The 24,158-nt window shown below is 46.8% G+C and overlaps 1 protein-coding gene across 2 annotated transcripts in view; it reads left to right on the top strand.

Annotated features, from left to right (window-relative positions):
* The window catches only part of cabp1a (calcium binding protein 1a), a 75,500-nt gene that overhangs the window by 32,836 nt on the left and 18,506 nt on the right, over positions 1-24,158 (top strand). Inside the window, exons 1-2 of one of the 2 annotated variants that reach the window (XM_078421059.1) lie at positions 7,829-8,017; positions 23,462-23,492. In XM_078421059.1, coding sequence (XP_078277185.1) covers positions 7,973-8,017; positions 23,462-23,492 — 76 coding nt within the window. In that variant the 5' untranslated portion in view covers positions 7,829-7,972. Of the gene's footprint in view, positions 1-7,828; positions 8,018-23,461; positions 23,493-24,158 lie in introns of those variants that run through there. The other variant, XM_078421060.1, reaches the window with a different exon arrangement.

Raw genomic sequence — 24,158 nt, 5'->3', positions numbered from 1 at the left:
TTGTTAAGCTGGAAAGAGTACAGAAAAGATTGATGAGGATTTTGCCATCACTCGAGGGCCTGAGCTGTAGGGAGAAGTTGAGCAGGCTTCGACATTATTCCTCGGAGTGCAGGCAGCTGAGTGGTGATCTTACAGAGGTGTACAAAATCATGAGGGGAATCAAACACTCTCTGCACGCTGGGATAGATGCCCCACTAACAACCACCAAGAAGCTTGACATCATCCAGGGCAAGGCAGTCAAAGAACATGAGTGGTGTGACGCAGAGTAGTGTTGCTGCCTCACAGCGCCAGAGACCCGGGTTCCATCCTGACCACGGGTGCTGTCTGTTGCGGAGTTTGTACGTTCTCCCTGTGACCGAGTGGGTTTTCTTCGGGTGCTCTGGTTTGCTTCCGCATTCCAACAAGTACAGGTCTTTTAGGCTAATTTGGCTTCAATAAAAATTGTAAATTGTCCCTAGTGTGTGTAGGATTGTGCTCGTGTACGGGGATCGCTGGTCGGCGCGGACCTGTGGGCCGATGGGCTCGTTTCCGCGATGTACCTTTAAACTAAACTCAACTACACAAAAAAATGAGAACACAAGAAAATAGGTCAAGGTGAGAAGATTTCAAGATCAAGATCAATTTATTGTCACATGTACCAATTAAGGTACAGTGAAATTTGAGTTACCATACAGCCATACTAAGTGAAAAGCAACAAGACATCACAGCCGCATAAAATAAAATTTAACATAAACATCCGCCACAGCAGATTCCACATTCCTCACTGTGATGGGAGGTAATAAAATTCAATCATCTTCCTCTGGTGGAGTAGATCCCTCACCAAGATGGCCGAGCCCATCTGCCCGAGGCATCAACTCTTCCAGTTCCTCAAAGCTCCCATTGCCCTAATTTTTCAAAAATTGATTCACCACCTCCTCAAATGGTTCAGCCTCCACAACACTCTAGGACAGAGAAGTCCACAGATTCACCACCTTCTGTGAGAAGAATGCTCTACTTGATTAGTGTCCCATCAGCCACACGAAATGTTCATTCCCTGAGCCACCGGTGCACAACTACAGTGTGAACATTTTTTCAAAATATATAAGGTTTCAAACTCCATGCTCCATTTTAATTGCAAGGAATCGGTTGTTTACTATTGAACACAGTTACACAACAGTGAATGGCAGGGCTCTGGGGAGTGTTGTAGAGCAGAGGGATCCAGGTGTGCAGCAGGTACATAGATCCTTAAAAGGTACATAGATCCTTAAAAGTGGTGTCACAGATAGATATGGGGGTCTAGACAGTGCCGTCTTAACGCATGGGCCTGATGGGCACTTGCCCGGGGGCCCACGAGCATAGGGGCCCCATGCTGATCTGTGTATGTTAAGTGACTTGCAATAAATAAATACTACTTTAAAAATGTAGGTTCAATAAGTGCTTTTTTCGCAACATTTTCGGTCACTAAGTGCTTCTCACAGCGATCTGTAAGTGCTTTTCGCAACAATGTAGCACCCTAAGTCCATCGCTAAGTGCTTTTCGGTAAGTGCTTTTCGCCGGCACGACAGGGGGGGGGGGGCTGGTAGGGAAAGGGGGGTGGGGGAGAGTAACGGTAGGGGCCCCAGTACACTGCTTTGCCCGGGGGCCCATAATGCTGTCAAAACGGCCCTGGGTCTAGAAGGCTTTTGGCACATTGGCCTTCGTCAGTAATAAGGATAGAAGTTGGGATGGACCCAAAATACTGGAGTAACTCAGCGGGTCAGGCAGCATCTCTTGAGAAAATGGATAAGTGTCGTTTTGGGTTGGGAGTTTGCACCTGTGACTGCATGGTTTTTCTCTGGGTGCTTCGGTTTCCTCCCACATCCCAAAGATGTGCGGCTTTGTACGTTAATTGGCCTCTGTAAATTGTCCCCAGTGAATTGAGCGCTGGTCAGCGCGGACTCGGTGGGCCGAAGGGCCTGTCTACAACGCTGGATCTCTAAACTAAACGAAATAATTATGGCTCGGTTTCATGCGAAGTGATGAGGTGTCCCTGTTCCTGTTCCTTGCTCACTTCCCATTATTATTTTTATAAAGCTTGGGTTTGCGTGCGTACGATGCTCAACTGTGCGACCTTTCCACGAAAGCCTCTCAATGCTCGTACTGGGTATCGTAATATTGTCACTTCCCATTAAGCTCAGCGATCGAGTTAATGGGGATGAGTTAAAATGCTAGAATAACCAGTCATTCCCTTCATTGCACACCATCAGATTCAATTTCCTGCCTTTTCCTCCAGCTGTTTAAACGCTGTGTTTACATCACCTCAGCCTCAGTCACAGATCTCCTTGGTACCGATAAACACTCATTGACAGTTGTATTTACCGTTTGTCGTTTTGTAACTTTCTGCTTTAGCTCTGCCTCTGTGGTGCCATTTAGCTTTATCCAATTGTCTGAATTCTTTAACACCTGCAAAATGGCGGACTAATTGTGTGTTGCCAAAAGGAAAAAGCAGCTACCGATCGAATTCAGAAAGCAAATAGAATTTCCCCTGTAATTACCGGGTAACACATTCATAGAAACATAGGAAATGGGCCGTCCCGGATCGTGGGGCTTGGGTCAGCCCACTGCGGACCTTTCACCGTCCGGCGCGGCCTGGAACGTGGCAACTTCAACAGCCTTACAGCAGGAGAAGACGGCAGGGGAAGAGAAAAGACATTCTGGCCTTCCATCACAGTGAGGAGATGACTGGAGGGTCGCACTGTGATGGATGTTTCTTTTGTTTTTGTTTGTGTTGGTTGTGATTGTGTGTGAAATTGTTTATTTTTATTGCTCTATTGCTGGACTGTGGGTGACCTTTCATTTCACTGCACATCTTGTATGTGTATGTGGCAAATAAACTTGACTTGATTGTCATCCAATATGGTCATGGCTGATCATGTGGTGTGGTATTGTATGGTGCCATTATTTGTCACGTGTACCGAGGTACAGCGAAATTATTTTTTTGTACAGTTCAGTACAGGTATCTGTGCACATAAGCACTTAGAAACATCTATATACTAAAACTCTTGTTTGTTTGTTTGTTTGTTCCTGAACTACAGCCAAAACGGTACACGATAGCACGACAATTTTAGGCCCACCTTACTCACCGTCATCCCTTTGGTGCTAATGGAAGAAGTTTCGTTGAAATCGGTGTCATATTTTTTAAATTATTCACATTTTAAAGTTTAAAACTCCAAGGGGGGAGGGAGCATAAGGGAGGTTGAGGGGAATGGGGAAGGGAGGGGGGAATGGAGGGAGGAGAGGGGGGTCGAGGGGAAGGGGGAAGGGAGGGGGGAAGGGAGGGGGGAGAGGGAGGGGGGAGGAGAGGGTGCTGCACCAATGCAGGAGAGATTTGGGCCCAATGGGTCCACTTGGTCTAGTATTAGATAAGCATCTCAGGTAAGTACAAGTGTATCCCAGTAGTACACTGAGACAGTGCACAGAGTGGCCAGTTTGGTGCCATTTTCAAGTCCCAGTTGTTGTGAGTGCAGGTTTCTTGATCTGACCGTGAAGGTCTGTTGACCTGGGTCATCAGGGTCGTCCTGGCCAAGCGTAGCCGTGGTGTCCTCGTCCTCCCCCCGCTCTCTGCCTCGGCTCTCTGCTCTCCCCATACCCCGAGAAGCAAGGTTCATTTATCTACCTCCTTGAGTACGTTCAACGACCTGCCTTCCACACCCTGTGCAGTAGTGAAGTTCACCACCTCACTACCCCTCGAGGGGAAAATAATTCTTCTTACGTGAGTCCTGACTCTCTTCCCCCTATAACCAGAGACAAGCACATCTTCCTCACGTCCACTCTGCCAAGCGCAGTGGCACCAGCGGTGGAGTCGCTGCCTCTCAGCGCCAGAGAGAGTCGCGGGTTCGATACTTGTACCTTCTCTCCCCGTGACCGCCTGGGTTTCTCCGGGCGCACCTGTTTGCCTCCACATCCCGAAGACGTGCGGGTCTGTAGGCAAATTGGCTTCTGTAAATTGTCACCAGTGCGCAGGATAGAACTAGTATACGAGTGGGCGGAGGGCCGAAGGGCCTGTTTCCTTGCTGCAGCTCCAACACTGAAACTAAAACGAGTCCTGTCGGAATTTAAGAATGGTCATTTAGCTCATCCTTCTAAACTAGCGAAAACAAACGTAGTCGATTGTATCTCTGTTGATCCCTGTTCCAGCAATTAGTCTGGTGTTACCCACAGACCCGCTGAGTTCCTCCGGCAGGTGATTTGTTTCATCAGTTTGGTGAATCTTCCCTGTTCTCTCTCTATATATCCCTGTATATAAGTGTTTCTCTGGGCGGCACAGTGGCGCAGCGGATAGAGCTGCTGCCTCACAGTGCCACAGACCCAGCTTCGATCCCAACCTCAGGTGCTGCCTGTGCGGAGTTTGCACAATCTCCTAGTGACCGTGTGGGTTTTCTCCGGCTGCTCCAGTCCCCTGCCACCCCCATCACAAAGACATGCGGGTTTGTCGGCCAATTGGCTGCTGTAACTTGCCTCTGGCGCGTAGGGTATGGATGAGAAATTTGGATAACATAGACTTGGCTTATACTCGCTGGAATTTAGAAGATTGAGGGGGGATCTTATAGAAACTTACAAAATTCTTAAGGGGTTGGAGAGGCTAGATGCAGGAAGATTGTTCCCGATGTTGGGGAAGTCCAGAACAAGGGGTCACAGTTTAAGGATAAGGGGAAAGTCTTTTAGGACCGAGATGAGAAAGTTTTTTTTCACACAGAGAGTGGTGAATCTGTGGAATTCTCTGCCACAGAAGGTAGTTGAGGCCAGTTCATTGGCTATATTTAAGAGGGAGTTAGATGTGGCCCTTGTAGCTAAAGGGATCAGGGGGTATGGAGAGAAGGCAGGTACGGGATACTGAGTTGGATGATCAGCCATGATCATATTGAATGGCGGTGCAGGCTCGAAGGGCCGAATGAACTACTCCTGCACCTATTTTCTATATTTCTATGTTTCTAGAACTGGTGTGAACATGTGATCGCGGGTCGGCATGGACTCAGTGGGCTGAAGGGCCTGCTTCCATGTTTTACCTTTCAAACAGTCAATCAAAATGCAACATTATAAATTTGGGTTACACATTTCTTGCCCTTCATCACTGGTTACATTGTACTGAGGTGGCACAGCGGTAGAGTTGCTGCCTGACAGTGCCACAAACCCTGGTTCGATCCTGACTATGGGTGCTGACTGCACGGAGTTTGTACGTCCCCCCGGGACCGCGTTGGTTTTCTCCGGGTGCTCCGGTCTCCTCCCACATTCCAAAGACGCACAGGTTTGTCGGTTAATTGGCTTCAGTAACATTGTAAATTGTCCCTAGTGTGTGTAGGATAGTGCTCATGTGTGGGGATCGCGGGTTGGTGCGGACTCGGTGGGCCGAAGGGACTGTTTCCGCAATGTATCTGTAAAACCACGATAAATCCAGGCTCAGGGTATTCTATGTAACCCCTTGAACCTGGACATACATGAGTTGATTTTTATGTTCTCGTACTTTAAATGTGAATGTGTCCCTTGCTATTTAGGAAGATCCTTAAATGTTTCATTTGAGAGATTTCCATTGATGGTGCTGTTTTTTTAGATGGAATGCGAAGTTCTTTGACACTTTGGAGAGCAATCTTTCTTTCCCCTGGGCGACTTGGCCATTGTTCACTCCCCAGCCAACACTGCACAGTAATCCTCTAATCATTCATCTCACCATAGTTTGTTAAACAGAAAAGCAAGTTAGCAGATATCTTTGAGGTGGATATCGATAGATTCTTGATTTGTACGGGTGTCGGGTTACGGGCAGAAGGTAGGAGAATGGGGTTGAGAGAGAAAGATAGATCAGCCATGATTGAATGGTGGAGTAGATTTGATGGGCCGAATGGCCTAATTCTGCTCCTATAACTTATGAACCTTATTGAGTACTAATTGAATGCCACATCTGTTGCACTCCAAAAGTGCTTTATTGGGTGAAAAGTGCTTTTGGATATCACAGAACATGCTATATCAGTATAGGCTTTAGCTTTTATTATCTTCATGTGTACTGAGGTAGAGTGAAAAGCATTTGTTTGTATGCTGTCCAATCAAATCAGATTACACTCTACATAACTGGTCTGTCGTTTGTCAGCACGGATTGGGTGGGCCGAAGGGCCTGTTTCCACGCTGTATCTCTAAACTCTAAAGATGGCCCAGGGGGTTCGGATCAGCCAGTCAGAAGAAGGGTCCCAACCTTCTGTCTATCCCCTCTAGAGTTGCTGCCTGAGCTGCTGAATTACTCCAGCTTTTTGTGTCTATCATCACTAGTTGAGTTTAGTTTATCGTCACGTGTACTGAGGTACAGTGAAAAGCTCTTGTTGCGTGCTATTCAGTCAGCAGAAAGACAACACATGATTACAATCGAGTCGTTTACAGCGGACAGATAAGGGAATAATGTTTAGTTGCAAGGTAAAGCCAGCAAATTCTGATCAAGGATAGTCCCTGATCAAGGAGCAGGGAGGTTCTGCTGCAGTTGTACAGGGCCTTGGTGAGACCGCACCTGGAGTATTGTGTACAGTTTTGGTCTCCTAATCTGAGGAAAGACATTCTAGCCTTAGAGGGAGTACAGAGAAGGTTCACCAGATTGATCCCTGGGATGGCAGGACTTTCATATGAAGAAAGACTGGATAGACTAGGCTTATACTCACTGGAATTTAGAAGACTGAGGGGGAATCTTATAGAAACATATACAATTCTTAAGGGGTTGGAGAGGCTAGATGTGGGAAGATTGTTCCCGATGTTGGGGAAGTCCAGAACCAGGGGTCACAGCTTAAGGTTAAGGGGGAAGTCTTTTAGGACCGAGATGAGAAAACATTTCTTCACACAGAGAGTGGTGAATCTGTGGAATTCTCTGCCACAGAAGGTAGTTGAGGCCAGTTCATGAACTACTCCTGCACCTATTTTCTATGTTTCTATGTTTCTAAGTTCGAGGGTCAGGAGGTATGTAGTAGACTCTCATGTAGGATGGTGTTAGTGTGCTTGGTGATCGCTGGTCTAGTACGAAGGTATTTATTCACAAAATGCTGGAGTAACTCAGCAGGTCAGGCAGCATCTCAGGAGAGAAGGAATGGGCGACGTTTCGGGTCGAGACCCTTCTTCAGACTGGTCTAGTACGGATTCGGTGGGCCGAAGGGCATGTTTCCGCGCTGTGATCTCCAAAGTAAAGTGAAGACTGAATGTTCTCGCCTCTTTCTCTCGTGGCTTCAGAACTGCAGCGTTGCAAGAGCGATTGCAAACACACATCCCACGGTGGTTTGCTGGGATCACAGTGCGCTGGAGATCCTCACTCACTCCTTGTCTTCTCCCCCTGACACAGGGGATGCTAAACAGCAACACGTTTCTCCAAACGCAGCCCGTCCCTTCTCCCTGCAGAGACGCCGAATGTCCCGCTGAGATACTCCAGCATTTTGTGAGTCTTCTCGCAACCCGATTAAGCCTCTGATATTCAGCAGTTATCCACCCTCCTCGCCCCGTTAACTTGCACAGAAGTTTCCATTTCCATCTGCAAACACCCCCTAGTCTTTGATCGACCTTTGCCACCAGTACCAGCCTCGTCCCTTGCGCCCAGTCCATCCACACCTTCAAGTGTTGCAGTTGGCACCGACGGGCAGCGCAGGCAGAAGCGCAAATCTGGTCATTAAAGTCCCCCCCACACACACACACACACACACGCTTTCATTCCATCCCAGCCACTCAATCCCGCGCAAAACCCACCCTCCGTCACCGCAACAATTCATTAGTTTGTCTGTCGAGGGCATTAATCCTTCTCCCCGCCCCCCAACCCCAGGATTACGCGTGTGTATCTCCCACCAAGCCCCCACACACACGCCGGTCCCCGGAGAAGCAGCTCCTCGGCTTCCAGACCGGCTCGCTCTCTCTTTTTTTGCAAAGTTTAACCTTTGATGGGACTCACCGGAGAGAGCATCCCTCCCCTCCCAGTCGCGGCCAACCCACCTGTCAGCAAAACATGGGCAACTGTGTCAAGTCGCCGCTCAGAAACCTGTCTGAGAAGGTACGTGTGTGTCTCAGTTTGGGAGGAAACAAGAATGCAGTGCAGGTTATTAAGTGTGGTCGGTGCATCGATCTGTTAAAACGCATGGGGTCGCGCATGGGGTCGCGGAGTGTTGGGGGATCAATATATCGGAATAGAGAGAGAGAGAGAGAGAGAGAGAGAGAGAGAGACTTAGCCACAGACTCAGAGCTAGACAGCAGCTTTGAGTTTCATCGGAGTCTTCAGTGCAATGTGTGCGTTGTAAAAATCAGTGTAGCACCTTACAAAGCATTGTGTGTTATTGTAGTGTCGTGTAAATGTACTCGCCTTGCACCTGTCTCGTCTCTCCCCCTTCCCCTCCCCCCTCCTCAACTCTAGTTTAGTTTGCAAAATAAAAACAATGAAGCATTTGCAGCATTGAGCGTGGATTATTAAATTAAAAGGCTACTATATAGCCTTGTAGAGCTTTGCTGTCCAATGTAGTAAAGACAGACAGAAAATGTTGGAGTAACTCAGCGGGACAGGCAGCATCTCTGGAGAGAAGGAATGGGTGGCGTTTCGGGTCGAGACCCTTCTTCAGACTGAGAGTCAAGGGCAAAGGGAAACTAAAGATATAGACGGTGGTAGAGAGACAGAGAACAATGAATGAAAGATGTGCAAAAAAAAGTAACGATGATAAAGGAAACAGACTATGTTGGCTGTTTGTTGAGTGAGAATGAGAATCTGGTGCGACGGGGGGGGGGGGGGGGAATGGAGAGAGAGGGAATGCAGGGGGGTTACTTGAAGTTAGAGGAATCAATGCTCGCACCACTGGGCTGCCAAAGCGAAATATGAGATGCTGATGCTGTCACACTGACAATGGAGGAGACCTAGGACAGGAACGCCAGCTTGGGGATGTAATAACACTGGCCCAATCCTGCAAAGCCTTCTCGAGCACCACTATATAGCCAACTAATGTATAATAATTCAGGCTCAATGCTGTATCGCCTTCTACACAGTTCTCAGCTCAAGAGCGGCGTTGCATGTGCACTGAATTTTTAAACAGTAGGGAGGAAACTAAATCCTAGTCAGTGGGAAATCTGTTGGCATGCGAGAAGTTTTGCGGCCCGATTTAACTTGTGGTGAACCGCAGAGGTTTGCAATGCATGGAAGTTGTCTTCGGGAAAACACAAAGTGATCGGTCTATTTTCTGCGAGCGAGATGCGTGCTGGGGTTTAATCAGTCTTGTGTGTGTGCTGTGGTGCTCCGGGGGTACGAAAGATTCGACAGGAAGACAAAAGCAGCTACAAAGTAGTGAGGAGCAGCGTGGACAAAGTGTCTGGAGAGACGGCGGCAACCGCTGCTGCAGCCGACCTTTACCAGGACCCTCTGCTGGCGCTCACACACAACTGTGCGCTCATGCACAACCTCCTGGGGCCCGCCTGCATATTCCTCAGGAAAGGCTTCGCCGAGAGGCAGGCTGTACGTAAGTCTTAAACTGCAATTGAAGCATCCGTCACAAGGGCTCGCTCCATTGCATTCACCCTCCCTCCTCTCTCCTCTCCCCCTCACCCCACTGGCTTGTGGCAATAATCTAAGATCATTTCAAGAGAGTCAAGTGTTTTATTGTCAGATGTCCCAAACAGGACAATGAAGTAATTGAATTCTTGCTCGCAGCAGCACAACAGAATATCTAAACATTCTACTCGTAATATATACACATATATATATATATATATATTATATATACATATATATATTATATAGAATATTGTTTACAGAGTACTATGTTTGCAAATGCTGTTGTGCTGCTGCAAGTAAGGATTTCATGTGTGTATATACACAAATATACACAAACCAGCGGGACAGGCAACATTTTTGGAGAGAAGGAATGGATGACGTTTCGGGTCGAGACCTTTCTTCAGCCTGACAGGCTGAGTTACTCCAGTATTTTATGTCTATCTGGTTTAAACCAGCATCTGTAGTTCCTTCCTTCACTCTCTATATATATATATATATATGAGGGTCTCGACCCAAAACGTCGCCCATTCCTTCTCTCCTGAGATGCTGCCTGACCTGCTGAGTTACTCCAGCATTTTGTGAATAAATACCTTCGATTTGTACCAGCATCTGCAGTTATTTTCTTACACTATGTGTATATATATATATACATAATATATATATATATATACACATACACACACACATATGCACACACACTCACACATACATATACTGTGTACACACACACACACACACATTTATATATACACACACACATATGCATACACACTCACACATACATATACTATACACACGCACACATATATATATATATATTATATATATATTATATTATATATATATATATAGCAGGCAGATTAAGCACTCTCATTTCTGCAGGCTCTTTTCTTACGTTTATAATAATTATAACAACGCTCTCTTAATTTGTGTACTACAGCAGAGATTGAAGCTTTCACTCCGCTTTCGTTCAGCTCCCACTCATAAACATAAACACAATAATAAGTTAATTCCCAATCATAAAATTTAATTCCTTTTTTAAAAAATAGTCCGGTAGCCGAAAGAGAACCAAAGGGGGAAAAAAAAACTTAGCAAAGATGGGTTTCAGCAAAATGAAGGCATGTTGTTTGTTCCCTGAGACTGCTGGAGTCCATCTCCCCAGACTGTCGTGCTGTGCCGCTATTTATTACCCCGCCGGGCCTTGGCTCGCCTCAAAGCTGCACAGCAGTGAAGATCACAGCCAGTTTGCCCGACTGAAGAAGGGTCTCGACCCGAAACGCCACCCACTCCTTCTCTCCAGAGATGCTGCCTGTCCCGCTGAGTTACTCCAGCATTTAGTGCCTGCCTCTCGCCGATTTGATGTTGCTGTGAACGCCGACCACAGTCACCTGTATCTCCCGTCTCAGTGCAGCGGCGACTCCGAAGAGATTGGTGGCACCTCGGTGTATTAAGAAGGCAGCGTTCAACTTTCTGCTTAATCTTTACCGACAACCCACTTTGCGTGTCCCTCCAGCTTTGAAAAACGATTTTATTTTCGTTGCCCCGTGGCCCGGAACTTCCACTGGTCAATTCAGCATCTCCACTGTTTTTCTACGGTTGCCAAACACAGTAAAAAATATCCCCAACTGAATCGTACAGCGCGGAAACAGCCCCTTCGGCCCATCGTGCAGGGGCCGCACCTAACCCCAATCCTATTTCCAGCACTCTGACCATAACTATGTTTGCCACAGTCCGCCCTTAAAGTTTAGGAAGGGACTTGCAGACGCTGGTTTACACTGAAGATAGATACAAAAACGGTGCAGCAACTCAGCAGGACAGGCAGCGTCTCTGGAGAGAAGGGATGGGTGGCGTTTCGAGGGTCGAGACCCTTCTTCAGACTGAGACTCGACCCGAAATGTTGAAAGACTGGAGCGACTAGGCTTGTATACACTGGAATTTAGAAGGATGAGAGGAGATCTTATTGAAACATATAAGATTATTAAGGGGTTGGACACGTTAGATGCAGGAAACATGTTCCCAATGTTGGGGGAGTCCAGAACCAGGGGCCACAGTTTTCAGAATAAGGGGTAGGCCATTTAGAACGGAGACGATGAAACACTTTTTCAGTCAGAGAGTTGTGAATCTGTGGAATTCACTGCCTCAGAGGGCAGTGGAGGCCAATTCTCTGAATGCATTCAAGAGAGAGCTGGATAGAGCTCTTAAGGATAGCGGAGTCAGGGGGTATGGGGAGAAGGCAGGAACGGGGTACTGATTGAGAATGATCAGCCATGATCACATTGAATGGCGGTGCTGGCTCGAAGGGCCGAATGGCCTCCTCCTGCACCTATTGTCTATTGAAACCTCGCCCATTCCTTCTCTCCAGAGATGCTACCTGTGCCGCTGAGTTACTCCAGCTTTTATTTTTGTGTCTATCTTCGGTTTAAACCAGTATTTGCAGTCCCTTCCTACACTCAGTCAATGGATCAGTTAGCCTCAGTAGTGTTACAAAATGAAGGAGTGTGCTCTGGGCACCAAGAACAACGAGGGCCCCAGTGTGGGACAGCGAGAACTAAGAGGGGCCTGGGGGGGGGGGGGGTCGCCTGTGGCCATGTGCGACGGTGAGATAACACTATGCTGAGAACATTTGAAACTTTGTCGGCGCCAGGAACGTGGCCAGTCTTCGTGTACTGCCTTGGTGAGTGAGGTCTTCTGTATGATTTCACCGGAATGAATGCAGAAACAAAGCATTTCACTGCACTTAGGCACACGTGACATTCAGGTTTCATTGAATTGATTACAGGGCAGGAAGAAAGTAATAACAGGATTAGGCAGGAATTTATGTCAGGGGAGTTTTTGTTTGACAAACCTGTTGGAACTCCTGAAGGTTGGAACCCAGCAGAACAATAGACAATAGACAATAGGTGCAGGAGGAGGCCATTCGGCCCTTCGAGCCAGCACCGCCATTCAATGTGATCATGGCTGATCATTCTCAATCAGTACCCCGTTCCTGCCTTCTCCCCATACCCCCTGACTCCGCTATCCTTGAGAGCTCTATCTAGCTCTCTCTTGAATGCATTCAGAGAATTGGCCTCCACTGCCTTCTGAGGCAGAGAATTCCACAGATTTACAACTCTCTGAGTGAACAGATAAGGGTGAATAAGTGTATGGACTTTAATACAATGTCACAGAAAAGATTATTACACTGCATAAGACAGAGCTTAGCTGCAAAGTATTGCTGCAAATTGAGGCCTGGTTAATCCCCAGGGAAGGGGCAGCACGGTGGCGCAGTGGTAGAGTTGCTGCCTTACAGCGCAAGAGACCCGGGTTCGATCCTGACCATGGGTGCTGTCTGTACGGAGTTTGTACGTTCTCCCCATGACCTGCGTGGGTTTTCTCCAACATCTTCGGTTTCCCCCCACACTCCAAAGACGTACAGGTTTGTAGGTTGATTGGCTTGGTATAAATGTAAATTGTCCCGAGTGTGTGTCGGGTAGTGTTGTGCGGGGATCGCTGGTCGGTGCGGACTCGGTGGGCCGAAGGGCCTGTTTCCGCGCTGTAAATCTAAACTAAAGTAAAAGCATACTGATTCTCTGGAATTGTTGTTCCAAAAAGGCAATGGAGGCTCAATCTTTGAATTTATTCTAAGCAGAGATCAATATATTTTTAGATCTTGAAGGAATCAAGGAATATGGGGTCAGTGCAGGAGAGTGAAACTGAGGCAAAAGGCATCTTGCTCCATTTATACTAGACTAGATCCAGCTAAAATGTTATTTGAGTAGTGAAGCAAATGGCCTGCTCCTGCTTCTATTTCAATGTTCTTAAGTTGCTCTCTATACCTTTCTGTCAAGTCCCCTCACCTCCTGGCAGATGTTCCTTAAAACCTACCTCATCTCTTCTGATGCCTCGTGTAGCACGTTGTCAAATTGGGTGCCGTGTGAAGTGCCTCGGGACATTTAGCCAGCATTGATTAGTACGGGTGTCTGAGGATATGGGGAGAAAGCAGGAGAATGGGGTTAGGAGGGAGAGAGAGATCAGCCATGATTGAATGGTGGAGTAGACTTGATGGGCCGAATGGCCTAATTCTACTCCTATGACTTATGACCTTATGACATAAAGGCAGTACATGAGTGCAGGTTGTTGTTGATTTGCTCAAGCATGGTGTTGGGAGGCCACAAAGAGAAGTTGATTCGTTTTGTCACCTCATTTGTTCAGTTTGCTGGCGGGAAGTCTGAGCCAGTGGAACTCTCTGCTCCTGCTCATCGGAGCTTGGAACTCAGACACCAGCCAGGACTGGTTGCCTTTTTATTATCTGCTTCATTCCCCTTTGACTGCGTTGGGAAGAGCACAATGTTTCTGACTACAATAACAACATTAACTGACCATGACTTGAATAATTGGGAATACTTCAGATTGATGGTCATTCAGTCCGGATGGATCGCTTCCCAGAGACAAGTGTGGGTGGAAAATAGAGTTTAGTTTACAGCGATCAGCCAAAACATTATGACCACCTGCCTAGAATGCTGTTGGTCCTCCGTGTGCCGCCAAAACAGCGCCGACCCGCCGAGGCATGGACTCTACAAGACCCCTGAAGGTGTCCTGTGGTATCTGGCACCAAAACATTAGCAGCAGATCCTTCAAGTCCTGTAAGTTGTGAGGTGGAGCCGCCGTGGATCAGACTTGTCGATCCAGCACATCTCACAGATGCCCAATTGGATTGAGATCTGGAGAATTTGGAGGCCAGGGCAACACCGTGCACACTTCACCATGGTCCTCAAACCATTCCCCAATATTGTGTGCAGTGTGGCAGGGCGCATTATCCTGCTGAATGAGGCCACTGCCATCAGGGAATACCATTACCATGAAGGGGTGTACCTGGTCTGCAATGATGTTTAGGTCGGTGACATGTGTCATATTGATGTCCACATGAATGGCCGGTCCCAGGGTTTCCTAGCAGAACATTGCCCAGAGCATCACACTCCCTCCACTGGCTTGTCATCTTCCCACAGTCGGTTCAGACCAGACGGGATAGCCTTCGTTGCCCTCGCGCATCGATGAGCCTTGGGCGGCCAACATCCTGTCGCCGGTTTGTGGTTTGTCCCTCCTCGGACCACTGTCGGTAGGTACTCACCACTGCTGACCGGGAGCACCCCACAAGCCTTGCCGTTTCAGAGATGCTCTGACCCAGTCGTCTGGCTGTAACAATTTGGCCCTTGTCAAAGCCACTCAGGTCTTTACTCCTGCCCATTTCTCCTGCATCCAACACATCAACTTCAAGAACTGACTGTTCACTTGCTGCCCAATATATCCCACCCCTTGACAGGTGCCATTGTAACAAGATAACCAATGTTGTTCACTTCACCTGACAGTGGTCATAATGTTTTGGCTGGTCGGTGTATTTTGGAGATACATGGAGAGACTGGCAATTTTCAGATGAACGGGTGGTGACCTCTGGTGCTGTCTATGTGGAGTTTGCATGTTCTCCACGAAACCTCATGGGTTTCCCCCATGTATTTATGCTTCCTCCCACACCCAAAGACATGCAGGCTGGCAGGTTAATTGACTGCTGTTAAATGGCCCCTTCTGCATGTGAGGGGTAGAATTTGGGGGGGGGGGGAGTTGATGGGAATGCGGAGAGAATCAAGTAGGAATGGTGTAACTGGCTGCTTGACAGTGAGCAGGGACTTGGTGGGCCGAATGGCCTGCCTCTATGCTGAACAACTCAATGAAAATGTTCTGCCTTTATTGGCACATTCTTCCCAAGTGACACAAATGCCTTTCATGTCATAAAGCTGGTAGACACAAAGTGCTGGAGTAACTCAGCGGGACAGGCAGCATCTCTGGAGAGAAGGAATGGGTGACGTTTCGGGTTGAGACCCTTCTTCAGACTGATGTTATGACCATATCATAAACCTGTTTGTCTCAGGGCCCTGCAATGTTCGCAACGATAGGGTTGGGCTGCAAACAAATTGTTGTCAAGACAATTTTAAGGCGGTCACGGTGGCGCAGCGGTAGAGTTGCTGCCTTACAGCGAATGCAGCGCCAGAGACCCGGGTTCGATCCCGACTACGGGTGCTGTCTGTACGGAGTTTGTACTTTCTCCCCGTGACCTGCGTGGGTTTTCTCCGAGATCTTCGGTTTCCTCCAACACTCCAAAGACGTTCAGGCTTGTAGGCTAATTGGCTTGGTAAATGTGAATGTATGTATGATATGTTAATATGATAGTATGATAGTGATAGTGGATGTATGATAGTGTTAATATGCAGGGATCGCTGGTCGGCGCGGACCCGGTGGGCCGAAGGGGCCTGTTTCCGCGTTGTATCTCTAAAAAATAAAAAATAAAATCCCATTAAAAGTACTTGTCAATAATCCACGGCACCAGAGGATTGCAAATGTGCGATTTGATTTGGAAGGGCAGATGGATTAACCTGCAAAAGGACACAAAGCGCTGGAGTAACTCAGCGGTCAGGCGGCATCTCTGGAGATAAAGGATGGGTGACATTTCGGGTCGGGGCCCTTCTTAACTGCACACCTAGTCTTGGACAATTTCAACGATACTCAGGTCCCGGGAAGCAATTAGAGAAAAGCATCGGCAAGACATTCTTTCCACGTAGATCTTTGCTGTTCCATCTCCCGTTATTGTAGAGCACGCCTGCACTGCTGTAAACATATTATAAAAAGATTCAGTTCCACCACAGCCGCATCATTATTACACTGTGATAGTAAGAAGCCAAGTGTAATTATATTTACAGAATAGTATGTAATGACCAAAGCATTTAGAAGGGTCTCGACCCGAAACGTCACCCATTCCTTCTCTCCAGAGATGCTGCCTGTCCCGCATTTTGTGTCTACATTTGATTTAAACCAGCATTTGCAGTTTTTTCCTACACATTTAGAAGTCATGGTGCCATTCAGCATGAAAACAGGACTTTTTTCCCAGTTGCCCATGACGACCAAGATGGCCCATCTACACTGTTCTCACTTGTCCGTGTTTGACTCATATCCATCTAAATCATTTCTATACGTGAGCCTGTCCAAATGTCTTTTAAATGTTGTTATAGCACCTGCCTCAACAACCTCCTCTGGCAGCTCGTTCCATACACCAACCGTGCTTTTGCGGTTGCAGCTCCTAGACTGTGGAACAGCATCCCTCTCCCCATCAGAACTGCCCCCTCCATCGACTCCTTTAAGTCCAGGCTCAAAACCTATTTCTACTCCCTAGCGTTTGAGGCTCATTGAGGAGGCGCTGTGAACTGTTTGCGTGTACTGTATGTTTCTTTTTTTTTCTCCATTGGAACCTAATCAGATGTACAGCACTTTGGTCAACGTGGGTTGTTTTTAAATGTGCTATACAAATAAAATTGACTTGACTTGATTTGACATTGAATGTGAAAAAGTTGCCCCTCAGGTTCCTATTAAATCTTTTCACCCCTCAACCTTAACCTCTGTCCCTCCCCCCAAAAAACAGGAAAAACATTTTGTAGAGTTCATCTCTTAAATAGCTCCGCGTATAATTATGTGACTAAGACAGAACAGTGTTAATGTGTGGAGCAATCCTACACTAGTTTGGTTTAGTTTAGAGATACAGTGTAGAAACAGGCCCTTTGGCCCACCGAGTCTGTGCCGACCAACAATCGCCCGGACACTTGTTCTACCCTACTCACAAGGGACAATTTACAAAAGCCAATTAACCTACAGATTTGCGCGTTGTTGGAATGTGGGAGGAAACCGGAGCACCCGGAGAAAAGCCATGCGGTCACGGGGTGAACGTACAAACCCCGTACAGACAGCACCCGTAGTCAGGATCGAACCTGCGCTGTGAGGCAGCAACTCTACTGCTGTGTTACAGAGCCGCCCCAGTGTGGAAAGAGATAAAGTCCTCCATAGAGTCTTCATCTGTGAGATACAGTTGTCCCGTCAGTCGGTGAATAACTGCCCTGCATATTCAGATAATGAGTACGGAGACTAAGAAAGCGTATCCACATGTAATAACGATGAAGCCGTTGTGGAATTGAATACCGTTTTTGTAAACCAATATCTGCAGTTCCTTGTAAGGCACAAAGTGCTGGAGTAACTTAGCGGGTCAGGCAGCATCTCTGGAGGAAATGGGGTGGGTGATGCTTCGAGCCGGGACCCTTCATCAGACTGAGGAAGGATTCCCACCCGAAACGTCACCCATCCTTTTCCTCCAGAGACGCTGCCTGACCCTCTTGAGTTACTCCAGCACTCGGTGTCTATCTTCAGAATAAACCAGCATCTGCAGTTCCTTTCTACACATTTTGTCTGCGGTTCCTTGTTTTGACTGAGAAAGCGGGTGGTCTTATTGTGTTGAAGTAATCCACGCTGAGGTTGGAGGTTAGCATCTTCCTCCCTGGTCCTCAGTGGTAGAGTGCACTGTTCGGATGTTACATGCCCTGGCACAGACCTGTACCATACCTGGTGTTGGCACTGAAGTCCCAGCAAAGATGCTCTTCCTGCCAAGCAGCTTATCGAATCGGGACCCTCCCTTTATAGACAATAGACAATAGGTGCAGGAGGAGGCCATGTGGCCCTTCGAGCCAGCACCACCATTCAATGTGATCATGGCTGATCATTCTCAATCAGTACCCCGTTCCTGCCTTCTCCCCATACCCCCTGACTCCGCTATCCTTAAGAGCTCTATCTAGCTCTCTCTTGAATGCATTCAGACAATTGGCCTTCACTGCCTTCTGAGGCAGAGAATTCCACAGATTCACAACTCTCTGACTGAAAAAGTTTTTCCTCATCTCAGTTCTAAATGGCCTACCCCTTATTCTTAAATGCCCCTTGTCCTGGACTTCCCCCAACATTGGGAACATGTTTCCTGCCTCTAACGTGTCCAACCCCTTAATAATCTTATACGTTTCGAGACGTTATCATGCACACTCTGGACGGCTCGATTGCTAATCATGTATTACCTTTCCATTGACTGGTCAGCCAGCAACCAAAGCTTTTCACCGTACCTCAGTACACGTGACGATAAACTAAACTCAACTCGACCATCGGCACTTACCGCACTTAGAAACAAATGATGATCATCGAGCTGAGGCGTTCGAAGGATCCCAAGGCCCAATAATTATCCTTCTGCGTGACTCACCACTTTAAGGAGTGAAAAACCAGGAAAAAGCAATATGTGAAGTCCATATTAAATATCAAGATGTGGTAATTTCAAGGCAGCTCTGCTGTCTTATGATTCATGTAACTGCTCTGACTTTCTGCTCCATGTTTACAAATTCATCTAACCCTTGAAAGTGATTCATTCTCTTCTACTTCCTCTCGGGGCACCAGAGATGGTATTCTCCATTTGTTACTGTCAGTCGGAGTAGTCAGTTTGTGTAAACACGCCACGGCTCTCAGTCTCTGACCAGGACAAGCGTGTGGGTGAAGGGAATGTGCCACTAATACACCGTGCAGTGCTGGTGTTAACTGGGTGATCCACGGGGGACAGTAGGTCTGGGAGACGGTGTCCAGGACTGTGTCACACGCTAATCCTCATTCATAATCGCCACCACTCTCGGCTGTCAGCACGCTGCCTGCTTTTTTTAATATAAGCTGTACTGGAGAGTGAGCAAAGATTTCATTCTCAGCCTCAATAGACAAAGACAATAGGTGCAGGAGGAGGCCATTCGGCCCTTCGAGCCAGCACCGCCATTCAATGTGATCATGGCTGATCATTCTCAATCAGTACCCCGTTCCTGCCTTCTCCCATTACCCCCTGACTCCGCTATCCTTAAGAGCTCTATCTAGCTCTCTCGTGAATGCATTCAGAGAATTGGCCTCCACTGCCTTCTGAGGCAGAAAATTCCACAGATTCACAACTCTCTGACTGAAAAAGTTTTTCCTCATCTCAGTTCTAAATGGCCTACCCCTTATTCTTAAACTGTGGCCCCTTGTTCTGGACTCCCCCAACATCGGGAACATGTTTCCTGCCTCTAACGTGTCCAACCCCTTAATAATCTTATACATTTCGATAAGATCCCCTCTCATCCTTCTAAATTCCAGTGTATACAAGCCTAGTTGCTCCAGTCTTTCAAAATAAGATAGTCCCGCCATTCCGGGAATTAACCTAGTAAACCTACGCCTCAGCTTGGGGTGAAGGGGAGAAGAGCTCGTGAATCAGAAGGCCGTTGGCCCAAGCTGCATGCACTTAGCACAGATACCATGCGTAGCAAAGGAACTGCCGATTGCTGGTTTACACCAAAGATAGACACAAAATGCCAGAGTAACTCAGCGGGACAGGCAGCATTTCTGGAGAGAAGGAACGGGTGACGTTTCTGGCCAAGACCCTTTCTTTCAGCTCAGATAGCAAGGTGACATTTCACAGGAGTGCCCTGCGCACTCAAGGTGCTGACTAGTGGGGTGACACATTATACTGGGGCTCTGTCTGCACTCTCTTCACTTTAGACTTTAGAGATACAGCGCGGAAACAGTCCCTTTGGCCCAACCGAGTCGGCGCCGACCAGCAATCACCCCATACACTAGCACTATCCTACACACTAGGAACAATTTACAGTTTAACCAATGCCAATTAACCTACAAACCTGTACGTTTTTGCAATATGGGAGGAGACTGGAGCACCCGGAGGAAACCCTCGCGGTCCCGGGGAGAACGTACAAACCTTGTACAGACCACCCGTAGTCGGGATCAAACGTGGGCCTCTGGCTCCGTGAGGCAGCAAATCTACCGCTGTGCCACCGTGCTGTCCTACTTGATCCACTGCCAAGTCACACCCGTAGAACAAATCGGAACTAATTAGGGAAGGAATATGTAGGAAGGGACTGCAGATGCTGGTTTAAACCGAAGATAGACACAAAATGCTGGAGTAACTCAGCGGGTCAGGCAGCATCTCTGGAGAGAAGGAATGGGTGACGTCTCAGGTCGAGATCCTTCATCCGTCTGAAGAAGGGTCTCGACCCGAGACGTCAGCCATTCCTTCTCTCCTGAGATGCTCCCTGGCCCGCTGAGTTACTCCAGCATTTTGTGTCTATCTAGGGAAGGAATCTGTCTATTACTAGGCAGCATCTATCCAGCAGGGAAGAACTGGGAATAGAAGTGCTGGTCTATTCTGACTTATTAATCCGTTTTCTCCCGTTAGATTTGCAAACAACTATCAATTGAGAGCAGACTCACTAAAACTCATTGGGGTTAGTCTATAATTAAACCCAACATGTTCCTATTAATAACAACACCCTGCAGAGAATAGTTGAGCTGGTAAAAGACCAGGGGAGGACGAATGTCCTGGTGTAACTGTCCGGTGTATGCTTGGCAAAAACGGCTACTTGCCTACCCTGGTTTACATGTTGTCACCTCCAACATCTTGGACTCTTAACTTTAGTTTAAACTAAACTGTAGGTTAATTGTTTCCTGTAAATTGTCCCTGGTGTGAAGGATGGAACGAGTGCACGGATGATTTCTGGTCGGCATGGACTCGGTGGGCCAAAGGGTCTGTATCTCTAAACTAATACACACCCTTTGGACCACTGAGTCCATGCCGACCAGCAATCATCCGTGCACTCGTTCCATCCTTCAGGCAGCTGAACCATCCTACCACAACCAGAGAGCAGTGCCGAACTACTATCTACCTCATTGGAGACCCTCGGACTATCTTTGATCAGACTTTACTGGTTTTATCTCGCTCTAAATGTTATTCACATTATTCCCTTTATCATGTATCTGCACACTGTGAATGGCGTGATTGTAATCATGTATTGTGTTTCCGCTGACTGGTTAGCACGCAACAAAAGCTTTTCACTGTACCTCGGTACACGTGACAATAAACTAAACTGAACTAAACTAAAGCTTGTACTTCGGTGAGCATCAGCTAGTTCTATAGGTGCCAGTACACTGTTACAGTGTGTGCCATTAGTAAATAAAACATTGTTCTCTATACACTGCTAACCTTACTGTTAACTCAGGGCTTGTACTTCAGTTAGCATCTGCTCGTGGAAAGCATCAGAGTCTCCAGCATTCATTCTCTGTCATCCTGGTGATTGGACAGACCCTGCTGCTTTTTATTTACTGAAGAGCCTGCATGCAGTGCCTGTGGGAAGAGAGCTTACGGCACATATGAAGCACATCCCAGGACACCAGACTAGTAACGCTGTAGTACGTTGTACCAGCTTTAAAGTTGTCTTGTTGAGTATCATTGCCTGTAACTCGTTTTAGAAACATAGGAACATAGAAAATAGGTACAGGAGTAGGCCATTCGGCCCTTCAAGCCCTTCAGGCCCATCCTTTAATATGATCATGGCTGATCATCCGTAATCAGTACCCTTTTCCTGCTTTCTCCCCATATCCATTGAGTCCGTTAGCCCTAGAAGCTATGTCTAACTCTCTCTTGAAAACATCCAGTGAATTGGCCTCCACTGCCTTCTGTGGCAGTTTCTATTTGTCACCTGCTAACAATGGCCCGTTTCCTTTCCCATCGTTATATTTTTGCATACCTTTCATTCATTTGTTCGAGATCTCTCTACATCACCGTCGATACCTCTCGTTTCCCTTTGCCCTGACAGTCTGAAGAAGGGTCTTGACCCAAAATGTCACCTATTCCTTTTCTCCAGAGATGCTGCCTGACCCGCTGAGGTACTCCAGCATTTTGTGACTATCCAGGAAACCGTAAGGTGCACACGGGCAATCAATAGACAACACACACTAGACATTAGGTGCAGGAGTAGGCCATTTGGCCTTTCGAGCCAGCACCGCCATTCAATGTGATCATGGCTGATCATTTAGCGTGGGCACACATCAAATGCTGCTCTTTACTGGGGACCCTTGCAATGTGATCCAACACAATTTGATTCTCTGCATACTACCTTGAAGCAATTTGTTCACTATGTTGTTATCGTATGTATAGTTATGAAGATTTTGTAATGTTCATGCCAAATGCCTGAAAATACTTGTTTGGCCAAATCACGTTATATTTAAGCATTCAAATGCTAATCACAAAAAGATAGATGGACATTTTGAATTTAATTTCTATCCTTTTATGTACAATCTTGTTTGTCTCTGTTGTGAAAGGAAACCTCTCTCCTTACAAAGCAGAGTTCCTCTATGAAATCATTTTCCTTTTGTCTTATTTCCTACAATTTTAGCATGGTGGGGTAACAGTGGGAATTAAAGAACTTCCGCCTTTTAAATGCGGTGAATTCTGACCAAACTGCTCATTGTTTTTGCTATGCCGTTTAGTGTCTGAATGAAGCAGTTCTGTGCTTTGTTCATGAAAATTGCACATGCAGGTCAAAGCTTTAGAAATAAAATCTCATTTATTCAAAAATAAAGGAAGCAATTTGTTCATCTGAACTAATTCAACAAGGAGAATAGAGACATTAGTTTCCAATGGCCAGTGGGACCAGAGTGCATTGTGGACTGTGGCAAAAATATTTGCTTGAAATAGTAAGTGCTCCTTTTGCTTTCAACCATTTGGGCTCCATTAGATGCACTAGATAAAAGATGAACTGGAGTTTTTAATTAAAAGAGGTAATCCTGTCGCTGGTACTTCTGGGAATGCATCCATGTCAATAGCCTTCAATGTTTATAAGTTCATAAGTCTTAGGAGCAGAATTAAGACATTCGGCCCATCGAGTCTACACCGCTATTCATTCATTCATGGCTGATCTATCTTTCCCTCTTAACCCCATTCTCCTGCCTTCTCCCCATTACCCCTGAGACCTGCACTAATCAAGAACCTAACAATCTCCGCTTTAAAGTACCCACTGACGGCCTCCACAGCCCTCTGTGGCAATGAATTCCACAGATTCACCACCCTCTGGCTAAATACATTTCTTCTCATTTCCTTTCTAAAGTTGCATCCTTTTATTCTGAGAGGCACGTCCTTTTATTCTGAGGTCGAAGGGAATGGAATGGAATGTTATATGAAGTAATAAAATCCTCTTTGTCATAATTGTACAGTATTTGCATTGTAAAAAGTTAACATGCGTGAAAGCTTTCTAATGCTATCCGTTTTGCCACTAGGACAGAGAACTAGGAGCAGAAGAAATTGAAGGTAAGTAATTATCTTAATTATCGTACATCAAAACCTTTTACAATTGGACTGAATGTGCGGTTAAGAAACAACCTGAATTCTCAGGACTAGACACAAAGTGTTAGAGTAACTCAGCGGGTCAGGCGGCGTCTCTGCAGAAACATGAAGTGAAATCTGAACGTCGTAGTCTATTTTAGATGGAGAGATACAGCGTGGAAACAGGTTCTTCCACCGTGTCTATGCCGATCAATGATCACCTGCAGAAAAAGAATGGGTGACCTTCTGGGTCGGGAACCTTCTTCAGTCTGAGTGCATCTAACTAGGGGTCCCTTAGTCAGAGGGTGGTGAATCCATGGAATTCATTGTCATCCTCTGAGTTACTCCAGCACTTTGTGTCTATCTTTGGTATCTGCAGTCCTAGTTTCTGAATGCTCAGGGCTGTCTCTCTGGGCACAATATTGCTTTTAAGTGCCGGTTAACAAGACCGTTGCATTATTTTGCCCAGAAGAAATAATAACCTTGTCCTTCCCCTCATTCTATGTGCTTGCATCGAGAAAATGAAGAGTTTTTGAACAAGTAATTCATTTCCAAAATGGTCGAGTTCTTTTTTTTGCCACTCCAGCATAACTCACAGTCTACTGAGCCTGCAGATCCTTATTGTTTTAAGAGCCAGCGTTTTAATGCAGT

Source organism: Rhinoraja longicauda, chromosome 25 (genome assembly GCF_053455715.1).
Source record: "Rhinoraja longicauda isolate Sanriku21f chromosome 25, sRhiLon1.1, whole genome shotgun sequence".
Classification (NCBI taxonomy): domain Eukaryota; kingdom Metazoa; phylum Chordata; class Chondrichthyes; order Rajiformes; family Arhynchobatidae; genus Rhinoraja; species Rhinoraja longicauda.
The sequence above is the reverse complement of the archived record's forward strand: the minus strand, read 5'-3'. Positions and strand labels throughout refer to the sequence as shown.